Source organism: Pongo pygmaeus, chromosome 4 (assembly GCF_028885625.2).
Source record: "Pongo pygmaeus isolate AG05252 chromosome 4, NHGRI_mPonPyg2-v2.0_pri, whole genome shotgun sequence".
Lineage (NCBI taxonomy): Eukaryota > Metazoa > Chordata > Mammalia > Primates > Hominidae > Pongo > Pongo pygmaeus.
The window spans coordinates 14,211,185-14,237,421 of record NC_072377.2 but is presented as its reverse complement, the minus strand read 5'-3'; the positions used below and the strand labels follow the sequence as shown (position 1 = coordinate 14,237,421).

Sequence of the window (26,237 nt, the reverse complement as noted above, 5' to 3'; positions counted from 1 at the left end):
GAGTTTGGCTCACCTGGGGGTGATAAAGCTAGGGAGGACTAGGATGCATGCATAGGACTGGCTGGGTGAAGGGAGTGTGGTTATGTGGTTGGGGTGAGGGGCTTGGAAAATGCAAAGGCGGCCATTCCAGGCAGATGGTGCATTATGCATGGAGCATCTGAAGTGTGTTTGAGGAACCAGAAGAAAGCCCATGTGGCTGAGGTATGGAGGCAGGGCGGAGAGGAGACAGCAGAGGCCAGGGAGGCAGAGTGGGCCTACATGATGTTATCGAGCAATGGGCACCAGCTGGGAGATGTGTTTTCAGCAGGGGCTGACATGGTTAGGTTGACCGTTTGTAAGGATCACTCTGGTAGTGATCTTTGGAGAAAGAATTGAAGGAGGACAAGGGAAGAATGATGGGAAAAACCAACTGAGAGTTTCTAAGAGTAGCTCAGGCAAGAAATGATGGCTTGTTAGATGAGAGGGGAAGTAGTAAAGCTGGAGAGGAGAGAAAGGATCAGGGATATTTGAGGAGAATTTGGTGATGAAGGGAACATGGTAGGAGAAGGAAGGGGAGGGCTAAAGATGAACTCTAGATTTCTTGCTGAGAGACCTAAATGGATGAAGGTGCTGACCACAGAGATGGGGAACATGGGAAGGTGATCAGGTTGGGTGACAAGGTGCAAAGATCATGGGCTTGATTAGGGACATGAGTCTGATATTTCACAGACTGTGTTTGGGCTTTCCTTGAAACATCTCAGCAGGGAAGTTCAGTAGGCAAATGGATGTGGGTCTTGCCTGGAGATATGAAAGTGATTGAATTCATGGGTGTAAATGAGCTCACCCAGAGGGGGAACATAGGTGGGAAGAAATGAGGGTAAAGGGAGGGCTTGACTAATGGTCTAGGAGAAGGGTGAGTCCACAGAGGAGGCTGGGAAAGTGAACAGAGCCATGGGAGAATCAGGTTTCTGCTACCTGTGTTCATTCACATGCTGCATTCATTTGACTTTAGAGGTAAATCGGAAGTAAATTGAATTTTGAATCAGTGATTAAAGTTTCAAAATTGAAAAGTGATTTGCATATATTTTCTGTCATCTTTCCTTTTGGGCAAGTTTGCTGGGAAATTTTATAAATTTAAAGTTCTGTTTTTCAGTCATATCTTTATCTCCATCTCTCTTCATGCATCAGTATCTGCATATACACATTCTGTTTATTATATTGCATTTTAGGTCTGGAAATATAAAAGTTTATATATATATTTATATATATATGAAGCAAATAGTGAAGATGGGGTATTGCACGTAGACTATTAAGGAAGGACGTGTGACTTTCATGCAATAACGTGAGAGCTTGCCATTTTGATAGGACATCTGTATCAGTGCGGTGAAAGAGAGAGACATTGAGCAAAAGCTGAAGCAAGTGATTAATGAATGGGACAATAAAACATTCACCTTCGGTAGCTTTAAAACCCGTGGAGAGCTCCTCTTGAGAGGAGACAGTACCTCAGAAATCATCGCCAACATGGAGGACAGCTTGATGTTGCTGGGATCCCTACTGAGCAACAGGTGGGAAAACCATCTATCTTTTTCCTTAGATTTGAGAACCATAATAGCAAACATTTCAAATTAATGAAAAATCCATTACAATAATAGCCTTCATATAGTCTACTCAATGTGGAAAATACTTGTTTTAATTAAATTGATTAATTAATTAATGTTTGTATCCAAAATGTATGTTTACTCAGGCACCCACTTATATATAAATAATCAAGAGATTATATTTCAATTATTCTTGTTTTCATTTTGGCCTCAGGCACATGTTAGAGCATGTGTAACTCTGGTTTTATTTCATTATCCTCTATTTGCGGGGTATGTCTGAGACCATCCACTGGACAAAATAATGCAATGTATAATTAGCCACTCGGATCTGGGGAACATTTCAGCTTTGCTGCTAACAAGCCTGACTGCACAGCTGACAGTCTACAGGCTGTAGAATCCAGGAGGAACATTATTTTGAATTTCAGAATAATCATTTTACTCGAAAAACCTTTTTTTCCAATATCTGTAGACTAGAAACTCTTAGTTGTTTACATACTCTATTTTTTATATTTGTACAAATTTATGGGGTACATGTGAACTTTTTTTTTTTTTTTTTTTTGAGACGGAGTCTTGCTCTGCCACTCAGGCTGGAGTGCAATGGCATGATCTCAGCTCACTGAAACCTCAGCCTCCCAGGTTCAAGTGATTCTGCCGCAGCTTCTTGAGTACTAGGATTACAGGCAACAGCCACCATGCCTGGCTAATTTTTGTATTTTTAGTAGAGACAGGGTTTCACCATGTTGGCCAGGCTGGTCTCAAACTCCTGGTCTCAGGTGATCTGCCCACCTTGGCCTCCCAAAGTGCTGGCATTACAGGCATGAGCCACTGCGCCCATCCACATGTGAACTTTCGTTACATGTATATAATGCATAGTGGCCACCCCTCACATTTTGGACATACAAACCATACAGTCATGAATTTACATTTCCTTGTTTCATTGCTTCCATTTGCTCTTTCTGAAATAATGTTTTTGTTCCCCAGAATCTTCTCAAATATATGGTAATTGTGCAGAATGTGGATACCATTGAGATATGAATTTGTTGTTCTATTCTAGCTTTAAAATATCACCCAATTCTCCATATGTATGTGTATCAATACTTTTAATGTTGGAAATACTGTGTACTTCGTGCTATTTCAGAAAAATTTCTCTTATTTCAGTTTACTTGTTAAACTAAAGTAATATGGGGATATAAAGTTAGACTATTAGTAATCTTGAGTTTGGACTTCTCAGGATTTAGTGAGTTTTAATGAACTTGGTTACTATTCATACTAAAACAGAATAAAGGATAGACAGGCAATAATATACCCTAGGGAGATAGAAAAGACACTCATATAAATTAAGTAAAAATTATCTGGTTGGGGTGGAGAAACTTTTCTTATCAATGGCATCTAATCTACAGATAGAGTTATCGGGAGGAATATTTTTTCAATATATATTTATTGAACCTTTACTATGTGTGTGATGTACTCTTCTAGGTGCTGTGGGTAGAACAACAAATAAGGGAAAGATCTCTGTTTCTATGGACCTATATTTCTAGTGAAGAGCATACAAATATTCAGAAAGATGCGCGGAATATTAAAACAATTTGGTTAACAATTAAGAATATGGAAATTAAACTTTTATGCAATAATACGACTTCAAGTCCATATTATGTAGGGGTAGAGAGAACCACGAAGGGATAAGAAAGAGAAGAAGAAACATAAAGATAGGCTGTACAATCATTTAGGATTAAGTTTGTCTGTAAATAACAGAAACACCACATGCAAAATGGCTAATACAACACTGATGTTTATATTGCTCACACACAAAAGAATTCCTAACGTAGATGGTTCAGGTTGGAATGGGGGCTTCACCACATCATCAGGGACCCAAGCTTGGTCTGGCTCACTCATCTGTCTTTCCCAGGTGTGACCTTATTCCCCATACTACCCATTACATCCAATGCCACTACTCACATTTCATGTAGAAGAGTGATTCTCAATCTTTGCAACATACCAGATCCACTGAAAGAACTTAAAAAAATCCCAATGCCAGGGCCACTTCCCAGACCCATTGAATCAGAGTCTCTGTAGGTAGGACCCAGGCAGGCATCAGTAATTTTTAATGCTGGAGAGATAATTCCATTGTTCAGCTATGAGATCATTCCAGTGTTCCGCTAAATTAAGCACTGTTGATGTGGAACTTAGTCTTCTGACTGCACATTACTGCAAAGGGAAGCTGGGAAATTCAGTAATTTAGCTGGGTAATTATGAGCCCACATGGAAAAGCAGAAGGAAAAAAGGACATTGGGAGGCCACCCACAGGCAGTCTGTCTCAAAGAGGAAAAGGGGAAGACAGATTAACTATGGAAGAGGCAATAATCTTGCACACATGTACATCAAACATGAGTGGGTTGGACACAGGTGCGTGGGAAGTTAGAAAGAGACTCAGAAAAGGGGAGGCTAAGGAGAGAGTCCAGGTGTTATCATATTTGAAGATTGAATTAGTTGTCTGGCCCCCACTGATGGTTCTATAAAGGCTCCATATTATATGAAAAACCAGAGACTCCATGAAATAGGCACAGAAGCTCAGTAGAGCAAATATTATTCTCTAGCCATAGCAGCACTGGGGGTAATTATATTACCCTGGAAGCTTGGTGGAATCAAGTCTAATGCCTGATCTACTCCTTAGATTATAAATTTCCCACCCTTCTCTATGCTCTGGATCAAAGGGGAAAAAGCTAGACTAACAATGCACAATAAGTGGGGATGAATTAATCACTTGGTTGCATCACTTTAAAAGCCAGCAACATAATTAAGGTTGTAAAGAAAGAGGTTAAAAATTAAGATTTTTAGAAACCTTTTTAATTTGAAACAACAGCACAACAAAAATAAAAACCAAATCCTAAACCTATTTCTTATTTTAGGTACAATATGCCATTCAAAGCCCAGATTCAAAAATGGGTGCAGTACCTTTCCAACTCAACAGACATCATCGAGAGCTGGATGACGGTGCAAAACCTGTGGATTTATTTAGAAGCCGTCTTTGTGGGAGGAGACATTGCCAAGCAGCTGCCCAAGGTTTTGTAATCTTCTTTATGATTTCATCAGATTTTTCAGAGAAAGATCTCAGAACGAATACCCCATTAAATAATGCAATAATATTCCACTTCTATTGAATCCCCTTCCTTCAATCTTTTTGTTGTCACTGTTAATGCTGTTATTCTTCAAAGGGAGTGAGGAATTGTGGAAAGGAAACAATCAGAGTAAGAATGGTGCAAAACTGTGGAGGTTTGATAGGAAATAGAGGGTTAAAAAAACAAAAAATAAGTGGTCACATAATTGATATGCTTCTTTAGATAATTTCAAGGTAGAATTTGGAACAGTGTAGAATTATGGTGCAGTTATCTTGATAATGGCAGGCTAATTTGTTCTTCTACTACAGACATTTTAAAGTAATGCATACTATACAATGTACCCAATTATATCTGTACAGTAAAATTGAGGGGTGGAAACGTGCAGAAAAAATCTCCAAAACAAAAAGACCTTCTTTTCAAGATGTCGAGTATATATTTATCATCAAATCGTAATCATCTTACTGGGTATATATGGAGTATATTTTGAGATTTTTAAATGAACATTTTAACCAATTCTCAAGGATTCTTATTCAATTACCTTAAGCCGTATGCAAGATTATAACATTTTAACAATATATTTGAGTTTTAGAAGCATGATTATTTTAAATGTTTTCATCACATAGGTTTCTGAACTTCTTCTTTGGTTAGTTTTCAGTTTAATTACAGATGACAGATAAAATCAGACTGCAGACCATTTATTTTGGAGGCAATAGTGAAATGTATTCACTCACTAAAATTTTACTTTATTTTTGATTTGTCTTTGTGCGTGTTGTTCATCTTCTTTTTTTAAAGGTTTTAAGTAGGAGGTTTGGATTTTTTTTTAAATTATATTTACGTTCTGGGATACATGTGCAGAATGTACAGGTTTGTTACATAGGAATACACGTGCCATAGTGGTTTGCTGCACCCAGCAACCTGTCATCTACATTAGGTATTTCTCCTAATGCTATCCCTCCCCTTGCCCCACACCCCCGACAGGCCCCAGTGTGTGATGTTCCCCTCCCTGTGCTCATATGTTCTCATTGTTCAACTCCCACTTATGAGTGAGAACATGCGGTGTTTGGTTTTCTATTCCTGTGCTAGTTTGCTGAGAATGATGGTTTCCAGCTTCATCCATGTCCCTGCAAAGGACATGGACTCCTCCTTTTTTATGGCTGCATAGTATTCCATGGTGTATATGTGCTACATTTTCTTTATCCAGTATAACATTGATGGGCATTTGGGTTGGTTCCAAGTCTGTCTTTCCTTTTGTGAACAGTGCTGCAGTAAACATACGTGTGCATGTGTCTTTATAGTAGATTGATTTATAATCCTTTGGGTATATACACAGTAATGGGATTGCTGAGTCAAGTGGCATTTCTAGTTCTAGCTCCTTGAGGAATCACCACACTGTTTTGGCTTTTGTTGCAATTGCTTTTGGTGTTTTAGTCATTAAGTCTTTGCCCATGCCTATGTCCTGAATGGTATTGCCTAGGTTATCTTCTAGGGTTTTATGGTTTTAGGTCTTATGTTTACATCTTTAATCCACCATGAGTTAATTTTTGTATAAGGTGTAAGGAGGGGGACCAGTTTCAGTTTTCTGCATATGGCTAGCCAGTTTTCCCAACATCATTTAATAAATAGGGAATCCTTTCCCCATTGCTTGTTTTGTCGGGTTTGTTGAAGATCAGATGTTTGTAGATGTGTGGTGTTATTTCTGAAGCTTCTGTTCTGTTCCCTTGGTCTATATGTCTATTTTGGTACCAGTACCATGCTGTTTTGGTTACGGTAGCCTTGAAGTATAGTTTGAAATCAGGTAGCATGATACCTCCAGCTCTGTTCTTTTTGCTTAGGATTGTCTTGGCTATATGGACTCTTTTTTGTTTCCATATGAAATTTAAAGTAGTTTTTTCTAATTCTTTGAAGAAAGTCAATGGTAGCTTGATGGGAATAGCATTGAAACTATAAATTACTTTGTGCAGTATAGCCATTTTTATGATATTGATTCTTCCTATCCATGAGCATGGAATGTTCTTCCATTTGTTTGTGTCCTCTGTTATTTCCTTGAGCAGTGGTTTGTAGTTCTCCTTGAAGAGGTCCTTCATATCCCTTGTAAGTTGTATTCCTAGGTATTTTATTATCTTTGTAGCAATTGTGAATGGGAGTTCACTAACGATTTGGCTCTCTGTTTATCTATTATTGGTGTATAGGAAAGCTTGTGATTTTTGCACGTTGATTTTGTATCCTGAGACTTTGCTGAAGTTGCTTATCAGCTTAAGGAGTTTTTGGGCTGAGACAATGGGGTTTTCTAGGTATACAATCATGTCATCTGCAAACAGAGATAATTTGACTTCCTCTTTTCCTATTTGAATACCTTTATTTCTTTCTCTTGCCTGATTGCCCTGGCCAGAACTACCAATACTATGTTGAATAGGAGTGGTGAGAGAGGGCATCCTTGTCTTGTGCCGGTTTTCAAAAGGAATGCTTCCAGCTTTTGCCTATTCAGTATGATATTGACTGTGGATTTGTCATAAATCGCTCTTATTATTTTGAGATATGTTCCATCAATACTTAGTTTATTGAGAGTTTTTAGCATGAAAGGATGTTCAATTTTATCAAAGGCCTTTTCTGCATCTATTGAGATAATCATGTGGTTTTTTCATTGGTTCTGTTTATGTGAGGTGTTATGTTTGTTTGCATATGTTGAACCAGCCTTACATCCCAGGGATGAAGCTGACTTGATTGTGGTGGATAACCTTTTTATTGTGCTGTTTGATTCAGTTTGCTTGTATTTTATTGAAGATTTTTGCATTGATGTTCATAAGAGATATTGGCCTAAATTTTCTTTTTTTGTTGTGTCTCTGCCAGGTTTTGGTATGAGGATGATGCTGGCGTCATAAAATGAGTAAGGGAGGAGTCCCTCTTTTTCTATTGTTTGGAATAGTTTTATTTTTTATTTTTTTTATTTTTATTATTATTATTATTATTATTATTATACTTTAGGCTCTATGGTACATGTGCGCAACATGCAGGTAAGTTACATATGTATACATGTGCCATGCTGGTGCGCTGCACCCACCAACTCGTCATCTAGCATTAGGTATATCTCCCAATGCTATCCCTTCCCCCTCCCCCCACCCCACAACAGTCCCCGAAGTGTGATGTTCCCCTTCCTGTGTCCATGTGTTCTCATTGTTCAATTCCCACCTATGAGTGAGAATATGCGGTGTTTGGTTTTTTGTTCTTGCGATAGTTTACTGAGAATGATGATTTCCAATTTCATCCATGTCCCTACAAAGGACGTGAACTCATCATTTTTTATGGCTGCATAGTATTCCATGGTGTATATGTGCCACATTTTCTTAATCCAGTCTATCATTGTTGGACATTTGGGTTGGTTCCAAGTCTTTGCTATTGTGAATAATGCCGCAATAAACATACGTGTGCATGTGTCTTTATAGCAGCATGATTTATAGTCCTTTGGGTATATACCCAGTAATGGGATGGCTGGGTCAAATGGAATTTCTAGTTCTAGATCCCTGAGGAATCGCCACACTGACTTCCACAAGGGTTGAACTAGTTTACAGTCCCACCAACAGTGTAAAAGTGTTCCTATTTCTCCACATCCTCTCCAGCACCTGTTGTTTCCTGACTTTTTAATGATTGCCATTCTAACTGGTGTGAGATGGTATCTCATTGTGGTTTTGATTTGCATTTCTCTGATGGCCAGTGATGGTGAGCATTTTTTCATGTGTTTTTTGGCTGCACAAATGTCTTCTTTTGAGAAGTGTTTGGAATAGTTTTAAGAGGAATGGTATCAGCTGCTCTTTGAACCTCTGGTAGAATTTCTAGAAAAAATTTATCCATTTCTTCTAGCTTTTCTAGTTTATTTGTGTAGAGGTGTTTATAGTATTCTCTGATGGCAGTTTGTATTTCTGTGGGATCAGTGGCGATATCCTCTTTATCATTTTTTATTGTATCTATTTGATTCTTCTCTCTTCTTTAGTAGTCTGGCTAGCGGTCTATCTGTTTTGTTGATCTTTTCAAAAAACCAGCTCCTGGATTCACTGATTTTTTTGAAGGGTTTTTCATGTCTCTATCTCCTTCAGTTCTGCTCTGATCTTAGTTATTTCTTGTCTTCTGCTAGCTTTTGAATTTGTTTGCTCTTGATTCCCTAGTTCTTTTAATTGTGATGTTAGAGTGTCGATTTTAGATCTTTCCCACTTTCTCCTGTGGGCATTTAGTGCTATAAATTTCCCTCTAAACAGTGCTTTAGCTGTGTCCCAGAAATTCTGGTATGCTGTGTCTTTGTTCTCATTGGTTTCAAAGAACTTATTTATTTCTGCCTTAATTTCATTATTTACCCAGTAGTCATTCAGGAGCAGGTTATTCAGTTTCCATGTAGTTGTGCAATTTTGAGTGAGTTTCTTAATCTTGAGTTCTAATTTGATTGCACTGTGGTCTGAGAGACTGTTTTTTATGATTTCCATTCTTTTGCATTTGCTGAGGAGTGTTTTACTTCCAATTATGTGGTCGATATTAGAATAAGTATGATGCAGTGCTGAGAAGAATGTATATTCTGTTGATTTGGGGTGGAGAGTTCTGTAGATGTCTGTTAAGTCGGCTTGGTCCAGAGCTGAGTTCAAGTCCTGAATCTCCTTGTTAATTTTCTGTCTCATTGATCTTACTAATATTGAGAGTGGGGTGTTAAAGTCTCCCACTATTGAAGAGTATAGGCATTAAAATGTAAGATTTATGATGAAAATCTAAGTGGAGTGGTTCTTGTTAGTTTACTTTTCATATTGAGTGATGCATGAGGTAGGTGTTCAGAGTAATATTCTGCATCATAGAGAGAAGCATTTTTAATTTTACTTAAATTTAAATTAAATGTAATTAAATTACTAGTGAATCATTTTACTGATTGTACTTTTATGCTATAAAATGCAGTGCATTTGAAAATTTTTAGCTTATGTGTAAGCTTAATTTTGTAATTAAACATTTCTTTAACATGTTAAAAAAAAAGTCTCCCACTATTACTGTGTGGGATTCTAAGTCTCTTTGTAGGTCTCTAAGAACTTGCTTTATGAACCTGGGTGCTCCTGTGTCGGGTGCATATACATTTAGGATAGTTAGCTCTTCTCATTGTATTGATCCCTTTACCATTAAGCAATGCCCTTCTTTGTCTTTTTTGATCTTTGTTGGTTTAAAGTCTGTTTTATCAGAGAGTAGGATTGCAACCCCTGCTTTTTTTTGCTTTCCATTTGCTTGGTAAATATTCCTCCATCCCTTTATTTTGAGCCTATGTGTGTCTTTGCACGTGAGATGGGTCTCCTGAATACAGCACACTGATGGATCTTGACTCTATTAAATTTGCCAGTCTGTGTCTTTTAATTGGGGCATTTACCCCATTTACATTTAAGGTTAATATTGTTATGTATGAATTTGATCCTGTCATTATGATGCTAGCTGGTTATTTTGTCCATTAGTTGATGCAGTTTCTTCATAATATCAATGGTCTTTACATTTTGGTTTTTTTTTTGCAGTGGCTGGTTCTGGTTTTTCCTTTCTGTATTTAGTGCTTCCTTCAGGAGCTCTTGTAAGGCAGGCCTGGTGCTGACAAAGTCCCTCATCACTTGCTTGTCTGTAAAGGATTTTATTTCTCCTTCATTTATGAAGCTTAGTTTGGCTGGATATGAAATTCTGGGTTGAAAATTCTTGTAAGAATGTTGAATATTGGCCCCCACTCTCTTATGGCTTGTAGGGTTTCTGCATAGAGATCCACTGTTAGTCTAATGGGCTTCCCTTTGTGGGTAACCCAACATTTCTCTCTGGCTGCCTTTAATATTTTTTCCTTCATTTCAACCTTGGTGGATCTGATGATTATGTGTTTTGGGGTTGCTCTTCTTGAGGAGAATCTCTTGGTGTTCTCTGTATTTCCTGAATTTGAATGTTGGCCTGTCTTGCTGGGCTGGGGAAGTTCTCCTGGATAATATCCTGAAGAGTGTTTTCTAACTTGGATCCATTCTCCCCATCACTTTTAGGTACATCAATCAAATGTAGGTTTGGTCTTTTCACATAGTCTCATATTTCTTGGAGGCTTTGTTCATTCCTTTTCATTATTTTTTCTCTAATCTTGTCTTCACGCTTTATTTCATTATGTTGATCTTCAGTCTCTCATATCCTTTCTTCTGCTTGATCAGTTCGGGTATTGATACTTGTGTATGCTTCACGAAATTCTTGTGCTGTGTTTTTCAGTTCCATCAGGTCATTTATGTTCTTCTCTAAATTGGTTATTCTAGTTAGCAATTTCTCTAACCTTTTATCAAGGTTCTTAGCTTCCTTATATTGGGTTAGAACATGCTCCTTTAGCTTGGAGGAGTTTGTTACTACCCACCTTCTGAAGCCTACTTCTGTCAATTCGTCGAACTCATTTTCTGTCCAGTTTTGTTCCATTGCTGGCAAGGAGTTGTTATCCTTTGGAGGAGAAGAGGCATTCTGGTTTTTGGGATTTTCAGCCTTTTTGTGCTGGTTTTTCTTCATCTTTGTGTATTTATCTACCATTGGTCTTTGCTGTTGGTGACCTTCAGATGGAGTTTTTGTGTGGTCGTCCTTTTGGTTGATGGTGATGCTATTGCTTTCTGTTTGTTAGTTTTCCTCTAACAGACAGGCCCCTCTTCTGCAGGTCTTCTGGAGTTTGCTGGTGATCCAGTCCAGACCTTGTTTGCCTGGGTATCACCAGTGGAGGCTGCAGAACAGCAAAGATTGCTGCCTGTTCCTTCCTCTGGAAGCTTTGTCTGAGAGGGGCACCTGCCAGATGCCAGCCAAAGCTCTCCTGTATGAGGTGTCTGTTGGCCCCTGCTGGGAAGTGTCTCCCTGTCAGGAAGCATGGGGTCAGGGACCCACTTGAGGAGGCAGTCTGTCCCTTAGCAGAGCTCGAGCCCTGTGCTGGGAGATCCACTGCTCTCTTCAGAGCTGGCAGGCAGGAATGTTTAAGTCTTCTGAAGCTGCACCCCACAGCTGCCCCTTCCCCAGGTGCTCCGTCCCAGGGAGATGAGAGTTTTATCTATAAGCCTTTACTGAGGCTGCTGCCTTTTTTTCAGAGCTGCCCTGCACAGAGAGGAGGAATCTAGAGAGGGAGTCTGGCTACAGCAGCTTTCTGGTGCTGCAGTGGACTCTGCCTAGTCTGAACTTCTTTGCGGCTTTGTTTACACTGTGAGGAGAAAACCGCCTACTCAAGCCTCAGTAATGGTGGGCCCCCCTCCTCCCACCAAGCTTGAGCATTCCAGGTCAACTTCAGACTGCTGTGCTGCCAGTGAGAATTTCAAGCCAGTGGAGCTTAGCTTGCTGGGTTCCATGGGGATGGGATCCAGTGAGCAAGACCTCTTGGCTACCTGGCTTCAGCCCCCTTTCCAGGGGAGTGAATGATTCTGCCTCAGTGGCGTTCCAGGTGCCACTAGGGTACAAAAAAAAAAAAAAACTGGCTGGGCATGGTGGCTCACGCCTGTAATCCCAGCACTTTGGGAGGCCGAGGTGGGCAGATTACCTGAGGTCGGGAGTTCGAGACCAGCCTGACCAACATGGAGAAACCCCGTCTCTACTAAAAGTACAAAATTAGCTGGGCGTGGTGGTGCATGCCTGTAATCCCAGCTTCTCGGGAGGCTGAGCCAGGAGAATCGCTTGAACCTGGGAGACGGAGGTTGCAGTGAGCTGAGATCACACCATTGCACTCCAGCCTGGGCAAAAAGAGCGAAACTCCATCAAAAAAACAAAAAACAAAAAAAAAACTGCAGCTAGCTCAGCATCTACCCACACGGCCACCCAATTTTGTGCTTGAAACCCAGAGCCCTTGTTGGGTAGGCGCCTGAGGGAAGCTCCTGGTCTGTGGATTGCGAAGACCATGGGGAAAGCATGGTATCTGGGCCAGATAGCAGTGTCCCTCACAGCACGGTACCTCATGGCTTCCGTTGGCTGGGGGGAGAGTTCCCCAAACCCTTTCACTTCTCAGGTGAGGCAACACCCCACCCTGCTTCTGCTTGCCCTCTGTGGGCTGCACCCACTGTCTGACCAGTCCCAGTGAGATAAGCCAGGTACCTCAGTTGGAAATGCAGAAATAATCTGCCTTCTGCGTTGATCTTGCTGGGAGCTGCAGAGTGGAACTATTCCTTTTCGGCCATCTTACCCAGGATTCTCATGTTTTTCTTTTTAATGGATGAAGAAGAATCTAAAATTGGACTTCGAAATTTTCATGTAGAATATTTAAGGTGCTAGGTGTAGTTTCTTCCTTTCATATTTGATAGTATATACTCATTGGTAACATACAGAAACCTTTAAAGAAGAACATGAAAATTTGGGGCCGGGTGTGGTGGCTCATGCTTGTAATCCCAGCACTTTGGGAGGCTGAGGTGGGAAGACTGCTTGAGCCCAGGAGTTCAAGACCAGCCTGGGCAACATGATGGAACCCCGTTTCTACAAAAAATAAAAAAAATTTAGCTAGGCATGGTGGCACATGCCTGTAGTCCCAGATACTGGAGAGGCTGAGGTAGGAGAATCACTTGAGCCCAGGAAATCAAGGCTGCAGTAAGCTGTGACTGAGCACCTGCACTCCGGCCTGGACAACAGAGTGAGACCCTGTCTTAAAAAAGAAGAAAATTTATATGATTCCTGCCCTTTCAAGATAATCTGTGCATTTTCCATTAAATTTTTTTTACAATATTCCAGTTATACTGGAATTAATTTTGTATCTTTATTTTAAAATACTTTTTCTACATAAATAATCCAGTGCTCAATATAGAAAATATAAAAATAGGAAATGTACTTCATTTAGAGATAACCCATGAAAATAAATGTGTGTCCTTTCTTTTCATATTTTCTTGAATTGTATTATTACTTTTGTATTCATTTCTTGTTATAACTTAACATAATGGGAGTACCAAGGTTGAGCTAAGGATACTTACTTAATACAGGGGATGATATGGCACAGAAAGCCCAATAAGAGCTTCAATAAAATGTGTGTTACATTAGGCATATATTGCTTGGATATCTGGACCAGTTAAAACTCTAGCCTCAGCTGGAGGAATGTGAGATACTCTGTCTCTGAGATCACAGATGTGTCCAAATCTAAGTGTGCTTTGTTACCTTGTTCTCATAGGAAGCCAAGCGCTTTTCTAACATAGATAAATCTTGGGTGAAGATCATGACTCGGGCACATGAAGTGCCCAGTGTAGTCCAGTGCTGTGTTGGAGATGAGACCCTGGGGCAGCTGTTACCGCACTTGCTGGACCAGTTGGAAATATGCCAGAAATCCCTTACTGGGTAAGTTCACTGGCTCGTTGAAAGCAAGCTCTCAGTATCCTTGAGACAAAAGGATACAGGGAGACTAGATAGCATTAGCCAAATTTGTTTTCTTTTGCTGAGGCTCTGAATTCATGTATAAAGCTGTTGCACAGATGAAACTGATATTTTGAAGCCTTATATTCTCATCAAAGACTTGCTAGATTTGTCCTGATGTTGGAGTCATAGGACTTAAGGTTGCTTCCATCACTGGGATAAGACTGTATAAACATCCTCATACAGTCCCTGCTTTAAAAAATTAATACATCTATTTTCTGACATTCTTCTTGAATAAACATTTATAGAACCAACATATTTTATTATACTCATTATATGAAACAGTGTTTAGTATGTACATGCAGTCAGGATTATATTAAAAAGTGTCTAATATAATATCTATCTACACACACATTTGTGTGCATGGAGGCGTTGTGAATTCCAAGAGTCATAAAGTTTTTTTGTTTGTTTGTTTGTTTTCCTTTGGTTAATCACAATAAAATAATGTAAGTAGAAATATGTTACATAGTAATATGCTAAGTGTACATTGACACTTAAGGAAGTTTAACTCAAGCGCCTGAGCGTTTAACTTAAATAATGATGTCTCCTTGGCCCACTCTGGGAGACAGTTGATCTTTCCCCATGAATACATCCTGGTGGCCTCATGACCTGTAATAGTGTCCTGTGAATAACCAGCCTGTCCTGTGCACTGCGGCACTCAGGTCATCTAAGCCAGGCTGCCCTCATAGACACAGTTGACGGCTAAAATACTGGGCTTCAAATGGTGCTTTGGCAGGATCTCGATGAAATAAAGAGAGGAGTTTATTAAAATTGAACAAAAAAAGTGACTATGCTAAAAATGGAAAAAAGACCTGTAAGAGGGTACTTGTAAGCAGTATGGATTACTTATTTATTCTTGGCTAACCAAAAAAAAATTTGAGACAGCTGCTGAAAAATAACAATGCATGAGAAAGTTAAGGTCAAAGGAAAAAAAGGGCTAATAAGCTCAGAGGGTAAAATTGGTGCAGAGAAAAAGTACAAATGGACCTTAGATTTAGAGAGCAAAGATCCTTCCTAGGTCCCGAGGTAAAGGGTGACAGATGATAGGTTCATAGGATTCATAGAATGAAAGTTACTCGGGGAGACATTACGTTTTGTTGTCCTCAAATTGATAATTTGGAGGAACTTCTATTGTGTATCCTATTAAAAGGGAACCCAGAGCAGAGTCTCCATCTGCTTTCTTATCACAGCGTGAGTCAAACACGAGCCTCTCTAATGGAATGGCTTCATCCAAGGAACTAAGGGAATGGAATCACGGCATACACTTCAATGAATCCTCCACGAATATCACTTTCATATCTATGTTGGTGGAAGGTATTGGGCAGCATAAAACGTGAGCGAGGTAAACCCTGACAAGAATGCAGAGGACAGGAGTCTGCACTGCTGGTTAAGGACAAATTCATAGGCTTCAGCATACAGCTGGGGAGATGTGGAAGTTGGTGGACTTTTAGAAAAGTTGAAGAATCTAAACATGTGTAACTAACCTGCATGTTGTGCACAGGTACCCTAAAACTTAAAGTATATATAAAAAAAAAAGTCTAAACAAAACCGTGCGTACATGGTTGTCCACCCCACTACCTTGAAGCTAGAGGTAGGGCCAAGATTTTCTGTAGCAAATATTTGCAAGTTTACTCTAATTTAGGTGGTGAGTGTTTCAAAGGCCTATGCTATAGAGCAGGGGTCCTCAAACCTCGGCCCCAGTCCGTGGCCTGTTAGGAACAGGGCTGCACAGCAGAAGGTGAGTAGCAGGTGAGTGAGCAAAGGTTCATCTGTATTTATAGCTGCTCCTCAACACTCACAATATCACCTGAGCTCTGCCTCCTGTGAGATCAGCAGCAACATTAGAGTCTCATAGTAGTGCAAACCCTATTGTGAACTGCGCATGTGAGGGCTCTAGGTTGCGTACTCCTTATGAGAATCTAATGCCTGATGATTGGTCACTATTTCCCATCATCTCCAGATGGGATCATTTAGTTGCAGGAAAACAAGCAGAGGGCTCTCACTGATTCTACGTTATGGTGAGTTGTATAATTATTTCATTATGTAATAATAATAGAAATATAAGTGCACAATAATAATAGAAGTGAAGTACACAGTACATATAATGCACTTGAATCATCCCGAAATTACCCCCATCCCTGGTCTGTGGAAAATTTGAAAAATGGTCTTCCATGAAATTGGTCTCTGTTGGCAAAAGTTGAGGACTGCTGCCATAGAGTATCACCATAAACCTAAGGAGGCTTTTTAAACACCATGGCTGTAGCCAACGCCAATGTCAGTAAAGCACCCTTTAAATGTTTACTTTAAAGCAAAACCATTTGCAAGTAATTCTTCTAACATAAAGTTTTAGAAAAATGGAGTCTTAGGGATTAATGAGTTGATCTCCCTTATAAAATTATTAGATCAATTCAAGTAACTGTTGAAGGACAAAAAGATTGTTTTCTAATGATTGATGCTGTGCCATTCCATTTAGCCTAATAATTATTTAGCATGAGCAAATGTGGTTCAGGCACCACTGAGGGTTCTTGGATATAGACCCAGCAGGAATGCTCTGTGCCTAACACCAGGATCAGGTCAGAGAGAACGAGAAAAGGGTTTCTGAAAGTTTCCCTGGTCTGGGGGTTCTTCAACATGGAAGGACTGAGGGGCAGGGACCACTAAGACATCATGCAGGTTCAGTTACCACTGAAACACTTGCTGAGGAACTGTCTCCTGGACTACCTACAGCTGAGTTTTTTACTTTTCTCTCCTTTCCTCATCTTCTACCCATCACCACAGACAGACAGACACATACACACACATACATGCACAACACCCCCCCCATTTTTTTTTCTCTCTTTTTTTTTTTTTTGAGATGGGGTCTCACTCTGTCACCCAGGCTGGAGTGCAGTGGTGCAATCTTGGCCCACTGCAGCCTCTGCCTCCCAGGTTCAAGTGATTCTCCCACCTTAGTCTCTCGGGTAGCTGGAATTACAGGGGCATGCCACCAAACCCAGCTATTTTTTGCATTTTTTTTTTTTTTTTTTTTTTAGTAGAGACGAGGTTTCACCATGTTGGCCAGGCTGGTCTCAAACTCCTGACCTCAGGTCATCCACCCACCTCGGCCTCCCAAAGTGCTGGGATTACAGGTGTGAGTCACTGCGCCTGGCCTATTTTTCTCTTTTTTATTCTTTCTTTTTACTATGAACATATTCTGCTCTATCACCCAACATTTGGGCATTATTTTATAACCCTGCAGAGAAAATGTCAACTCTAAAACTGTTCACACTTTTTAAAAATTTTTATTTATTTATTTATTTTTTTACTGAGCTCTCCCTGTGTTTTGATTCTGTTACCAAGAAGAGGTTATGAGCAACATTTGTAAGCCTTGTATAAACATTTGAGAAATCATATTTATACAAAAACAGCACCCTCCCAAGCTGTCGAGGATCAGCATGGACAGGAAGGGTCTTCACACAGATCAGATCGTAATTGGAGTTGCGGTAATCAGACTGTGTCCGTGAAGATAAGGTGTCTTCTCTGTACCGTCACAGGAGTTTGGCTGTCACATGCCACAGCCTCCTTCCATGCTGGTCTAACGGGACAGAACACGTGACCCGATTCCTCACCAGAATCAGACCAGGCTACTGTGAGGAGGATAACAAACACATCGCAGTTATTCAAATAAGGATTGGGATATTTGAAGTAACAGAATTAGTAGTTTTAAACTGAGAAAAGTTTAGTTTTTTAGCTAAAACAAAAGTAAACATTACAAACGTTTAAGTAAGACTTTAAGAAAGTTGGGGGGGAGGGGGATAGAAGAAAACAGACTCTCCAGGCTGTCTCATGTCCAAAGTGAACAAATCCCATTGCTGCAAGAGCTTGTTTTACTGAGGATCCTGTGAGAGGTGGGTAGAATCATTTCAACCCACACGCCCAGGCTTATCCATGATCATCCCTGTAGACATGTCCATTTCTTTTCCAAATTCCTTACTTAGTATGACCCTCTCTTTGTATCTCCTTCTTTTCTTTGCCTTTTTCTCAATGAGTGCCCTCCTTTGTCTTGAGGAATGTAGCTCAGATTTGTCCCCAGGCTGGACATCCCACTCAGCAAAACGAGTCCAGCAGTTGATGAATCATGGACTGTCCGGCACTCCTCACGCATGCCCTGGGAGGTTGCCATCAGGCTCCGGTTTCTGATCCAAGTAATCCTCTAGTAAACACTTGATTTTTCCTAGAAAGTGAATTCTGCTGTTATGAAATAGAAATGTTTCCTTATAATTTTACACAGGAAATAAAGAAATAATACAATGTTCACAAAGAAGTGAACAACAAAACACTGGGGTCTACTTGAGAGTGGAGGTGGCAGGAGGGTGAGGATTGGAAAACTACCTATCAGGTACTATGCTTATTACCTGGGTGATGAAATAATCTGTACACCAACCTCCCGACATGCAGTTTACCTGTATAACAAACCTGCGCATGTACCCCTGAACCTAAAATAAAAGTTGGGGCCAGGTGTGGTGGCTCATGCCTGTAATCTCAGCACTTTGGGAGGTTGAGGCAGGTGGATCATTTGAGGACACAAGTTACAGACCAGCCTGGTTAACATGGTGAAACCCCATCTCTACTAAAAAAAAAAAAAAAAAAAAATTAGCTGGGTGTGGTGGCACAGGCCTGTAGTTCCAGCCACTTCAGAGGCTGAAGCAGGAGAAACACTTGAACCCGGGAAGTGGAGGTCGCAGTGAGCCAAGGTCATGCCACTGCACTCCAGCCTGGGTGATAGACTGAGACTCTGTCTAAAAAAAAAAGGTTGAAAAAGGCTAAAATGAATAATAATACAAATGATAAGGGAAGAGCAAAAATTAAAAAAAATAAAAATTAAAAAAACTGGTAAAGTTTAAAAAAGAAGTACAATTAAAATAATCATAATTATAACAAAATATGCTAGAAAATGAAGATAGAGAGCTATCATTAAGGAAATAACGGAATACACATATCCACACCATCAGGAATGACCATAACAGAAAGCAAATATAGAAATAAAAGCTTGGCTGAAAGCAGGTCAGCAATCGGGAACATTCAGTGGATTTTGGAAACTCCTGGAGGCAGAGACGAGTGCCACCGCTTTTCCATGGAGCTCGTCACAGCTGGGTTTTGCTTCTGCTTGGATGATGAATTCACTGGATTCTCTTTTAAGTCACAATTTCAAGTATTGTAGGGAGCCTTTAGATGACACAGTGCTGGGCTTGGAAACCCAAACCCAAAACTAAAACCTGCCTGGGTGTGTTTTTATCTTACTCACTACCTAGTGTTTTTATCTTACTCTCTACATGTAATATACAAGATTTTCCAGACTGTGCAAAATGTGTACATTATACTTGTGAAAAATGAGGGAATTCTGCCACCAATTTTGGGAAAAAATTATTTCTACATCAGAATGTGGAATGTTATTTGAAAACATTCTTAAAAAATTGAAAAATTAAAAACAGTGAGAAGTCATGTAGGAAAATCAGATTGTCACAAGTCACACAATCTTCCCCCCTTTTCCCATCCAGATTAATTTATTCCTTGAACGACCAGCTTTGCGTGGTTATAAAGGTTTATGTTTTTCCTCTCCTCATAGGTACCTGGAGAAAAAACGACTGTGCTTTCCTCGGTTTTTCTTTGTCTCAGATCCTGCTCTTCTAGAGATTCTGGGGCAGGCGTCGGACTCCCACACTATACAGGCCCATTTGCTGAACGTGTTTGACAACGTTAAATCTGTCAAGTTCCACGAAAAGGTTCGCCTAATTCTAATGGCAGGCCAACAATCACCGTACCTTAGAACCTCAACTATCTTTAAGTAGCTCTTTGAAAACAGGTTTATAACAAGGGTTGCTTCCCTGTTCATTAGCTCTTGGCCAGTGACTAAAAACAAATCTTGGGGCCCAATTTACCTTCAGAACTGTGTAATTTCTTACTATCCAAAGTGTAGATTCAAATTAAAAAAATGCTAGTTTAGGATTAAGAATGCATTTATGTAGCATTCATGATTTTACACACCAAGTTAACTAGTCAGAAATCCAACAAGATAAAAAACCAACTGTTCATAAAATAATGTCTTAACTAAACAGAATTGCCCTCATGATTTAATTGTTTTAATCTGGTTTTGGCATACTTTATTCAAACTTTTTTTTTTTAACACTTCCATGTGTATAGAATCATGAAGCTGCATGAGACTCATGATAGGTCATTTAACTTGACGGAGACTACCTCGCACAGCTGCTGAAATCTATTGTCTAATCCATCCCTCCACCCAAATTCCCTAGGAAAGTGACTCTTCTTGTTAGATATTGTACTCAGTTTCCCTCTGTTGCTTCATATAAACCCCTAGTAACATTCATTTCTTCATCCTAGCATGCAGTGTTACATTTATTGAGCAACTACCATGTTTCAGATGTCATGCTTAACACTGGGAATACACTAACCTTCCGTGAACTTGTGCTCTGGTGGAGGAGACAGGGAAGTAAACAAGTAGCCTTCAGAGTCCAGTTAGGGAGTGTTAGAGCTATTCCATTCGAAGCAATTAAAAGCCACTTGTTAAGGTCAAGCTCCTTGCTATCTGAGAGACATGATGCTGGCCTGGGATTCCCAGGAAGAGTATATCGTGATCAACACTGAAGTCAGTTTTATGTACTATAACACTCAAGAGAAATTGGGCAATTAAATTGCTGATAATTTTGGACTTGAATTATTATTACTGTGCTTCATTAAGCACAAAGAACGTGAGAATGCCCATCAGGGAGCCCTCACCTGGGTGTATGCGGGTGTCGAGGAAGGCTTTCTGCAGAATATAAATTTGCACTGATGTTTTGAAGGCAAGTGGAATATAACCTTGCAGGTGAAGAAGGGAAGTGTGGTCAGGTCAGAAGAAGAGCATGTGCAAGGGAGGTGTGGGCGCCCGGAAGTGTGGGAAGCCCAGGATGTCAGCAGCGTGGATGTGTGAGGGAGTGTATTAGTTTCTTAGGGCTGCTGTGGCTTAAAACAACAGAAATGTATTCTCTTAAAAGTTCTGGGGGCTAGAGATGACTGCATCTTAAATTGATCACATCTGCAAAGACGCTATTCCCAAATAATGTCACATTCACAGGTATCAGGGCTTAGGACTTCAGTATATCTTTTTTGAGAGACACAATTCAACCCACAACAGGGAGCTATGAGCAAAGAGAGAAGGGGGATGGGCAGGATTCCAAAGGCCAGGTGCATCACATTACGGAATTCAGCTTCATCCCGAACATGATAAAAAGCCATGGGAGGTGTTTAAGCAGGGCAATGACCTGATTTGTGTTTCAGAAACATTCTCTGGTACAGTGTAGGAGGCAGAATGAAAGGGGGCAAGGAAATCAATGTAAGAAGCCATTGCAAAATCAGGATAAAAAAGGCTGAACAGCTGTAACAAGGCTTTGTTAGAGGGGACAGAGAGGAAGGAAAACAGGATGGATTTTAATGGTTCAAAAATCAATGTTTCTTGTTGTTTTATTGATGTGTGGGTAGAAAGAAGGGACTAAATTCATCAGAAAATTCTTCCTGATGTTTCGCTTAAATCCTCTGCCACAGCACTAGGACATCATGGTCCAAGAGCAAAGCTTCTCACTGTCTCAAGTTGTATGGAAGATAATTTAAGTATCTTTCAGTATCTTATTTACTGTGTAGCTCCCTTTTGTTAATTAAATGCCCACAGACTTTTAGCCTTTGTTCTTAGCAGTTGTTTCTTAAGATAGTGTTGCTTTTGTTTTTTGTTGCTCCTGCCATAAGGTTTCTACAATCAGGGGCAGATTTTGCTTGTGTGGGTGCTAAATCTTATAAAATTATAAATACAAGTTCATATTCAGGGCCTTGGAAAGGGTCTGTGTAAGTGAGGGGCCCTGAAACTGAAGCCTCATTAGCTTTTTTGTAGATCACTTCTGTCTACAGCTAAGGAGGACTTAGTATAGCACTTTAGGTTTTAGAAGCCTCATTTCATTTGGGAAACTTTAGAGATTTTAAAAATCATCATATTCGTATTAAATATTTCTTTTAAAAATAAGGTTCCCCCCCTTACAGTATAGTTTATTTGGAATTGATTTCTTTCTTTCTTTCTTTCTTTTTTTTTTTGAGACGGAGTCTCACTCTTGTTGCCCAGCCTGGAGTGCAATGGCACGATCTCGGCTCACTGCAACCTTGGCCTCCTGGGTTCAAGCGATTTTCCTGCCTCAGCCTCTCAATTAGCTGGGATTACAGGCGCCCACCACCACACCCAGCTAATTTTTGTATTTTTAGTAGAGACAAGGTTTCACCATATTGCCCAGGCTGGTCTTGAACTCCAGACCTCAGGTGATCCACCTGGCGCGGCCTCCCGAAGTGCTGGGATTACAGGCGTGAGCCACTGTGCCCGGCCTGGAATTGATTTTGTATTGCCTTTTAGATTTCATGGCTTTTTTATTTTTTTATGGTTTTGAAGTAGTTTATATTTGGCTTTTACAGTATTTTATAATCTGTAGCTTTACTTTCTATGGGAAGGACAAGTCAATAATTAGTTTTTACTTTTTATATGCTATAGCTTTTTTTTTTTTGGTTTCTAACATAGATCTATGATCGAATTCTGTCAATTTCCTCTCAAGAGGGTGAGACGATTGAATTGGATAAACCTGTCATGGCAGAGGGCAATGTGGAAGTTTGGCTTAATTCTCTTTTGGAGGAATCTCAGTCCTCATTGCATCTTGTGATTCGCCAGGCAGCCGCAAATATTCAAGAATCAGGTTTCCAGCTAACTGAATTTCTTTCATCCTTCCCTGCTCAGGTCAGTGTATTGAAATTGGAAAGTATGTTTTGTAAAATAGTAATTTTAAATCTCAGACATTACCTGTTGTAAGCTTCACAAATGGCTATAATTTAACTCTAGACCGGTATTAAGATTTTCATAAGGACCTGTTAAATATACTTAACCTTTAAGATTTTAACTACAGATTATACGGTCATATATCTATAGACTTAAATGTAAACTTGGGTTATAGATATATTTGATGTATTGTCTTTAATTTAAAACAGTTTTTTCCCTAATCAATCTTTTGATGTAACAATGTACAAAAATCGTGAAAATGTACTGATTGAACCCTTTACTAAAAAAAAGAAAAATAGATTCAGCATAAAAATACAGGAAACAATGTTTTCTTAGTTACTGTGATTAATAAAAATTTGGTGAGCATCTACTCTGTCTCAACATTATGCTCGTTTGGGTAAAGCAAGTTTCAGACATTCTTTGCCTGCAAGCAACTTAAAATCTAGGGAGAAATGTGACTTCAACATAAATGACTTAAAATGATAAGAAGTAGAATTTCCATAGGTTATGATAAAAGGTATCAAAGTTGATGTAATCATGGCTTTACACTTGTGTAACAATCACAGCTATTGATCACGTTGTATTTCTATTTAAATACATAAATATGCCATACAAATTCATAAAGCCTTTTTTATTTCCATAAGGTTGGATTATTAGGAATTCAGATGATATGGACACGGGATTCAGAAGAAGCCCTTAGAAATGCCAAGTTTGATAAAAAAATCATGCAGAAAACTAATCAGGCTTTCCTGGAGCTACTCAATACACTGATAGACGTCACCACGAGGGATCTGAGTTCCACAGAACGAGTGAAATATGAGACTCTGATTACTATTCATGTGCACCAAAGGGATATCTTTGATGACCTGGTAAATTCTTTACAAATGCTGTGGCATGTAGAGAAAAACAAATTCTAGACACTATCTGTGTTTACCCAGTAGAACTAGTTTGATTGAATTCAAGGAAAAAATTAAATTCTGGCAAAGAATCATGTTCTTAATCAGAGCTTGTTATCAGCTTGCTTTTCAGTCTTAACTGAATGTAAGTCATATTCTGATGATCTGTGCTAAGATGTTATTGAGGCAATTAGACTTTATTAAAAAATGTTTTAACGTGATGATTTTTAATGTTAAAATTATCATGTAGCATCTGAAAAGCCTTCATACATCTTTTTCACTTTTTACCTATTAATTGAAGATCACCAGTTTCTTGCTATGAAAATTGTTAGTAATATTGCTTAGTAGAGCTGTTTAGGACTTCCGTTAAGGCTTTTGAAAAATCACATTCTTAACAAGTTTTGCTACATTTTATGTCATTGATTGCAAATGGTCTTTCCTAATAGAGCTTCTGACATTCAGGTGTCACACGTTTTTTGCTTTTAAAGAGAGAACAAGGTGGGAAAAGAGAGTTGTGTAGCTATAGAAAATGGGAAATAAAAAGAAGTGAAATTTGTCCTCTACTATAAAATACATTCAATAAGAGGCAAAAAGCTCTTATTTTCCTAATAATTTTCTGGATTTGTCCCACCCCATTATGTGAAAAAGATTATGAAAGATTGGTCCTGATATAATGGAAGTAAAGGCAGCACGCTGAAGCTATTGTGTGTTAATCTCCTGTCTTAATAGTTAAGCACACTACTTACCTTTCCGAGGAATAAAGGGCTCAGGCTAATTTTAGATTTCTTATTTGTCAAAGAAAATGATGAAAGTGGCTTAAAATTTTGGTTAAAAAATCTGGACAAAAGCGTTGCCAGGCAAAGACCTGTCATTTAGATGTTAGAAATTTTGGCCCAATGTAATTCTTGGGAAAAATAATTACTGGATTAAAAAATCCCAACAGTGTACTTTGTTATAGTCTTAAGAGATGTCTTTTTCCTAATGAGATTGTTTAGTTCTGTCTTTGTGTGTCAAAACATGCTTTTCATAGATTATATTTCATGGTGAGGACTATGGCATTAGGCATGTAAGGGTGAAATTTAAGAAATGAATATCTTATTATTAAAATACGTAAAGGTGCTTAAATTGGAGAGGCATAATTAGGGGTTTCTCTTGAGTTTTCTTATTCCTATATCTTCTAGTTTCTTTTTTACTGATCAATAAATGAATAGCTTGGCTGGTGATGTAGTTGACACTTGTGAAATAGTTCGGTTGTCTGTGAGTTTCATTTATTTCACTGTATGATCTATATGACTGCTAATAATGTGTATATTTAATGAGTGATTCTCATCAGAGCTCTAACATACACCTTTTGAATTTCAGTGTCATATGCATATCAAGAGTCCCATGGACTTTGAGTGGCTGAAACAATGCAGATTTTACTTTAATGAAGATTCTGACAAGATGATGATTCACATCACAGATGTGGCGTTCATATACCAGAATGAATTTTTAGGCTGCACCGACAGGCTTGTAATAACTCCACTTACAGACAGGTGATGGAACCCTTCTCCCCAACCCCCACCATTTTTATTCTCTCGAGTTGCTCAGGGGATTTTTGTTTAAAGTCTCTTAGGGTTTGTAGGCTCTTTTATACTAAAACCTTTGAAATTTAGTATTTTTAGCTTTGTTATCAGCTTTCTTTTCACATGGGATTTAGGTTTGTGACTGACACAGGCCTTGCTTCCTCTGCCTTCAGTCTTATAGAGGCAGAGTTTAAATGTGTAAACACCATGTGGACATAGAATGGGCAAGAAAGGGAATTAATTGCTGTGTGTTGTCAGGTTCAAATCACAGTGGGCCTTGCGGGGGCTGCTTGAGTATCTGTTGTTCTTACTGAGAGACAATTAAGATTTTCTTTAAGCAGGAAATAAATTGAGTATCAATACAGGTAAAAGTGGAGAGAGGCCACTGGAAAGGACACCAGAGTGTTAACTCTTCCCTTGGCCTGCTATTTACAAGTTGTGTTAGTGACACCTGCCACTGCAACCTCCCTAGATTCAGTCTCCTCATTTGTAAGATGAGCTAAGCCAGCGGTCCCCAACCTTTCTGGCACGAGGGACTGGTCTCGTCGAAGACAATTTTTCTACAGACCAGGGGGTGGGTGATGATTTCGGGATGATTCAAGCTCATTCCATTTATTGTGCACTTTATTTCTATTATTACATTGTAATGGATGATGAAATAATTATACAATTCACTATAATTTAGAATCAGTAGGAGCCCTGAGTATGTTTTTCTGCAACTAGACAGTCCCATCTGGGGGTGATGGGAGACAGTGACAGATCATCAGGCATTAGATTCTTGTAAGGAGTGAGCAACCTAGATCCCTCACATGCACAGTTCACAATAGGGTTCACGTGCAGTTCACAAAAAAGGTTGTGCTCCTATGAGAATACTGCCA

General features: G+C 39.4%; 1 protein-coding gene across 1 annotated transcript in view; it reads left to right on the top strand.

The window, feature by feature from the left end:
- DNAH5 (dynein axonemal heavy chain 5) overlaps positions 1-26,237 on the top strand; it is a 328,461-nt gene that overhangs the window by 148,770 nt on the left and 153,454 nt on the right. The window contains exons 29-35 of the mRNA XM_063664667.1: positions 1,345-1,544; positions 4,484-4,637; positions 13,821-13,984; positions 19,665-19,821; positions 22,647-22,859; positions 23,543-23,767; positions 25,157-25,329. Of these exons, the coding sequence (XP_063520737.1) occupies positions 1,345-1,544; positions 4,484-4,637; positions 13,821-13,984; positions 19,665-19,821; positions 22,647-22,859; positions 23,543-23,767; positions 25,157-25,329 (1,286 nt within the window). The remainder of the gene's footprint in view (positions 1-1,344; positions 1,545-4,483; positions 4,638-13,820; positions 13,985-19,664; positions 19,822-22,646; positions 22,860-23,542; positions 23,768-25,156; positions 25,330-26,237) is intronic.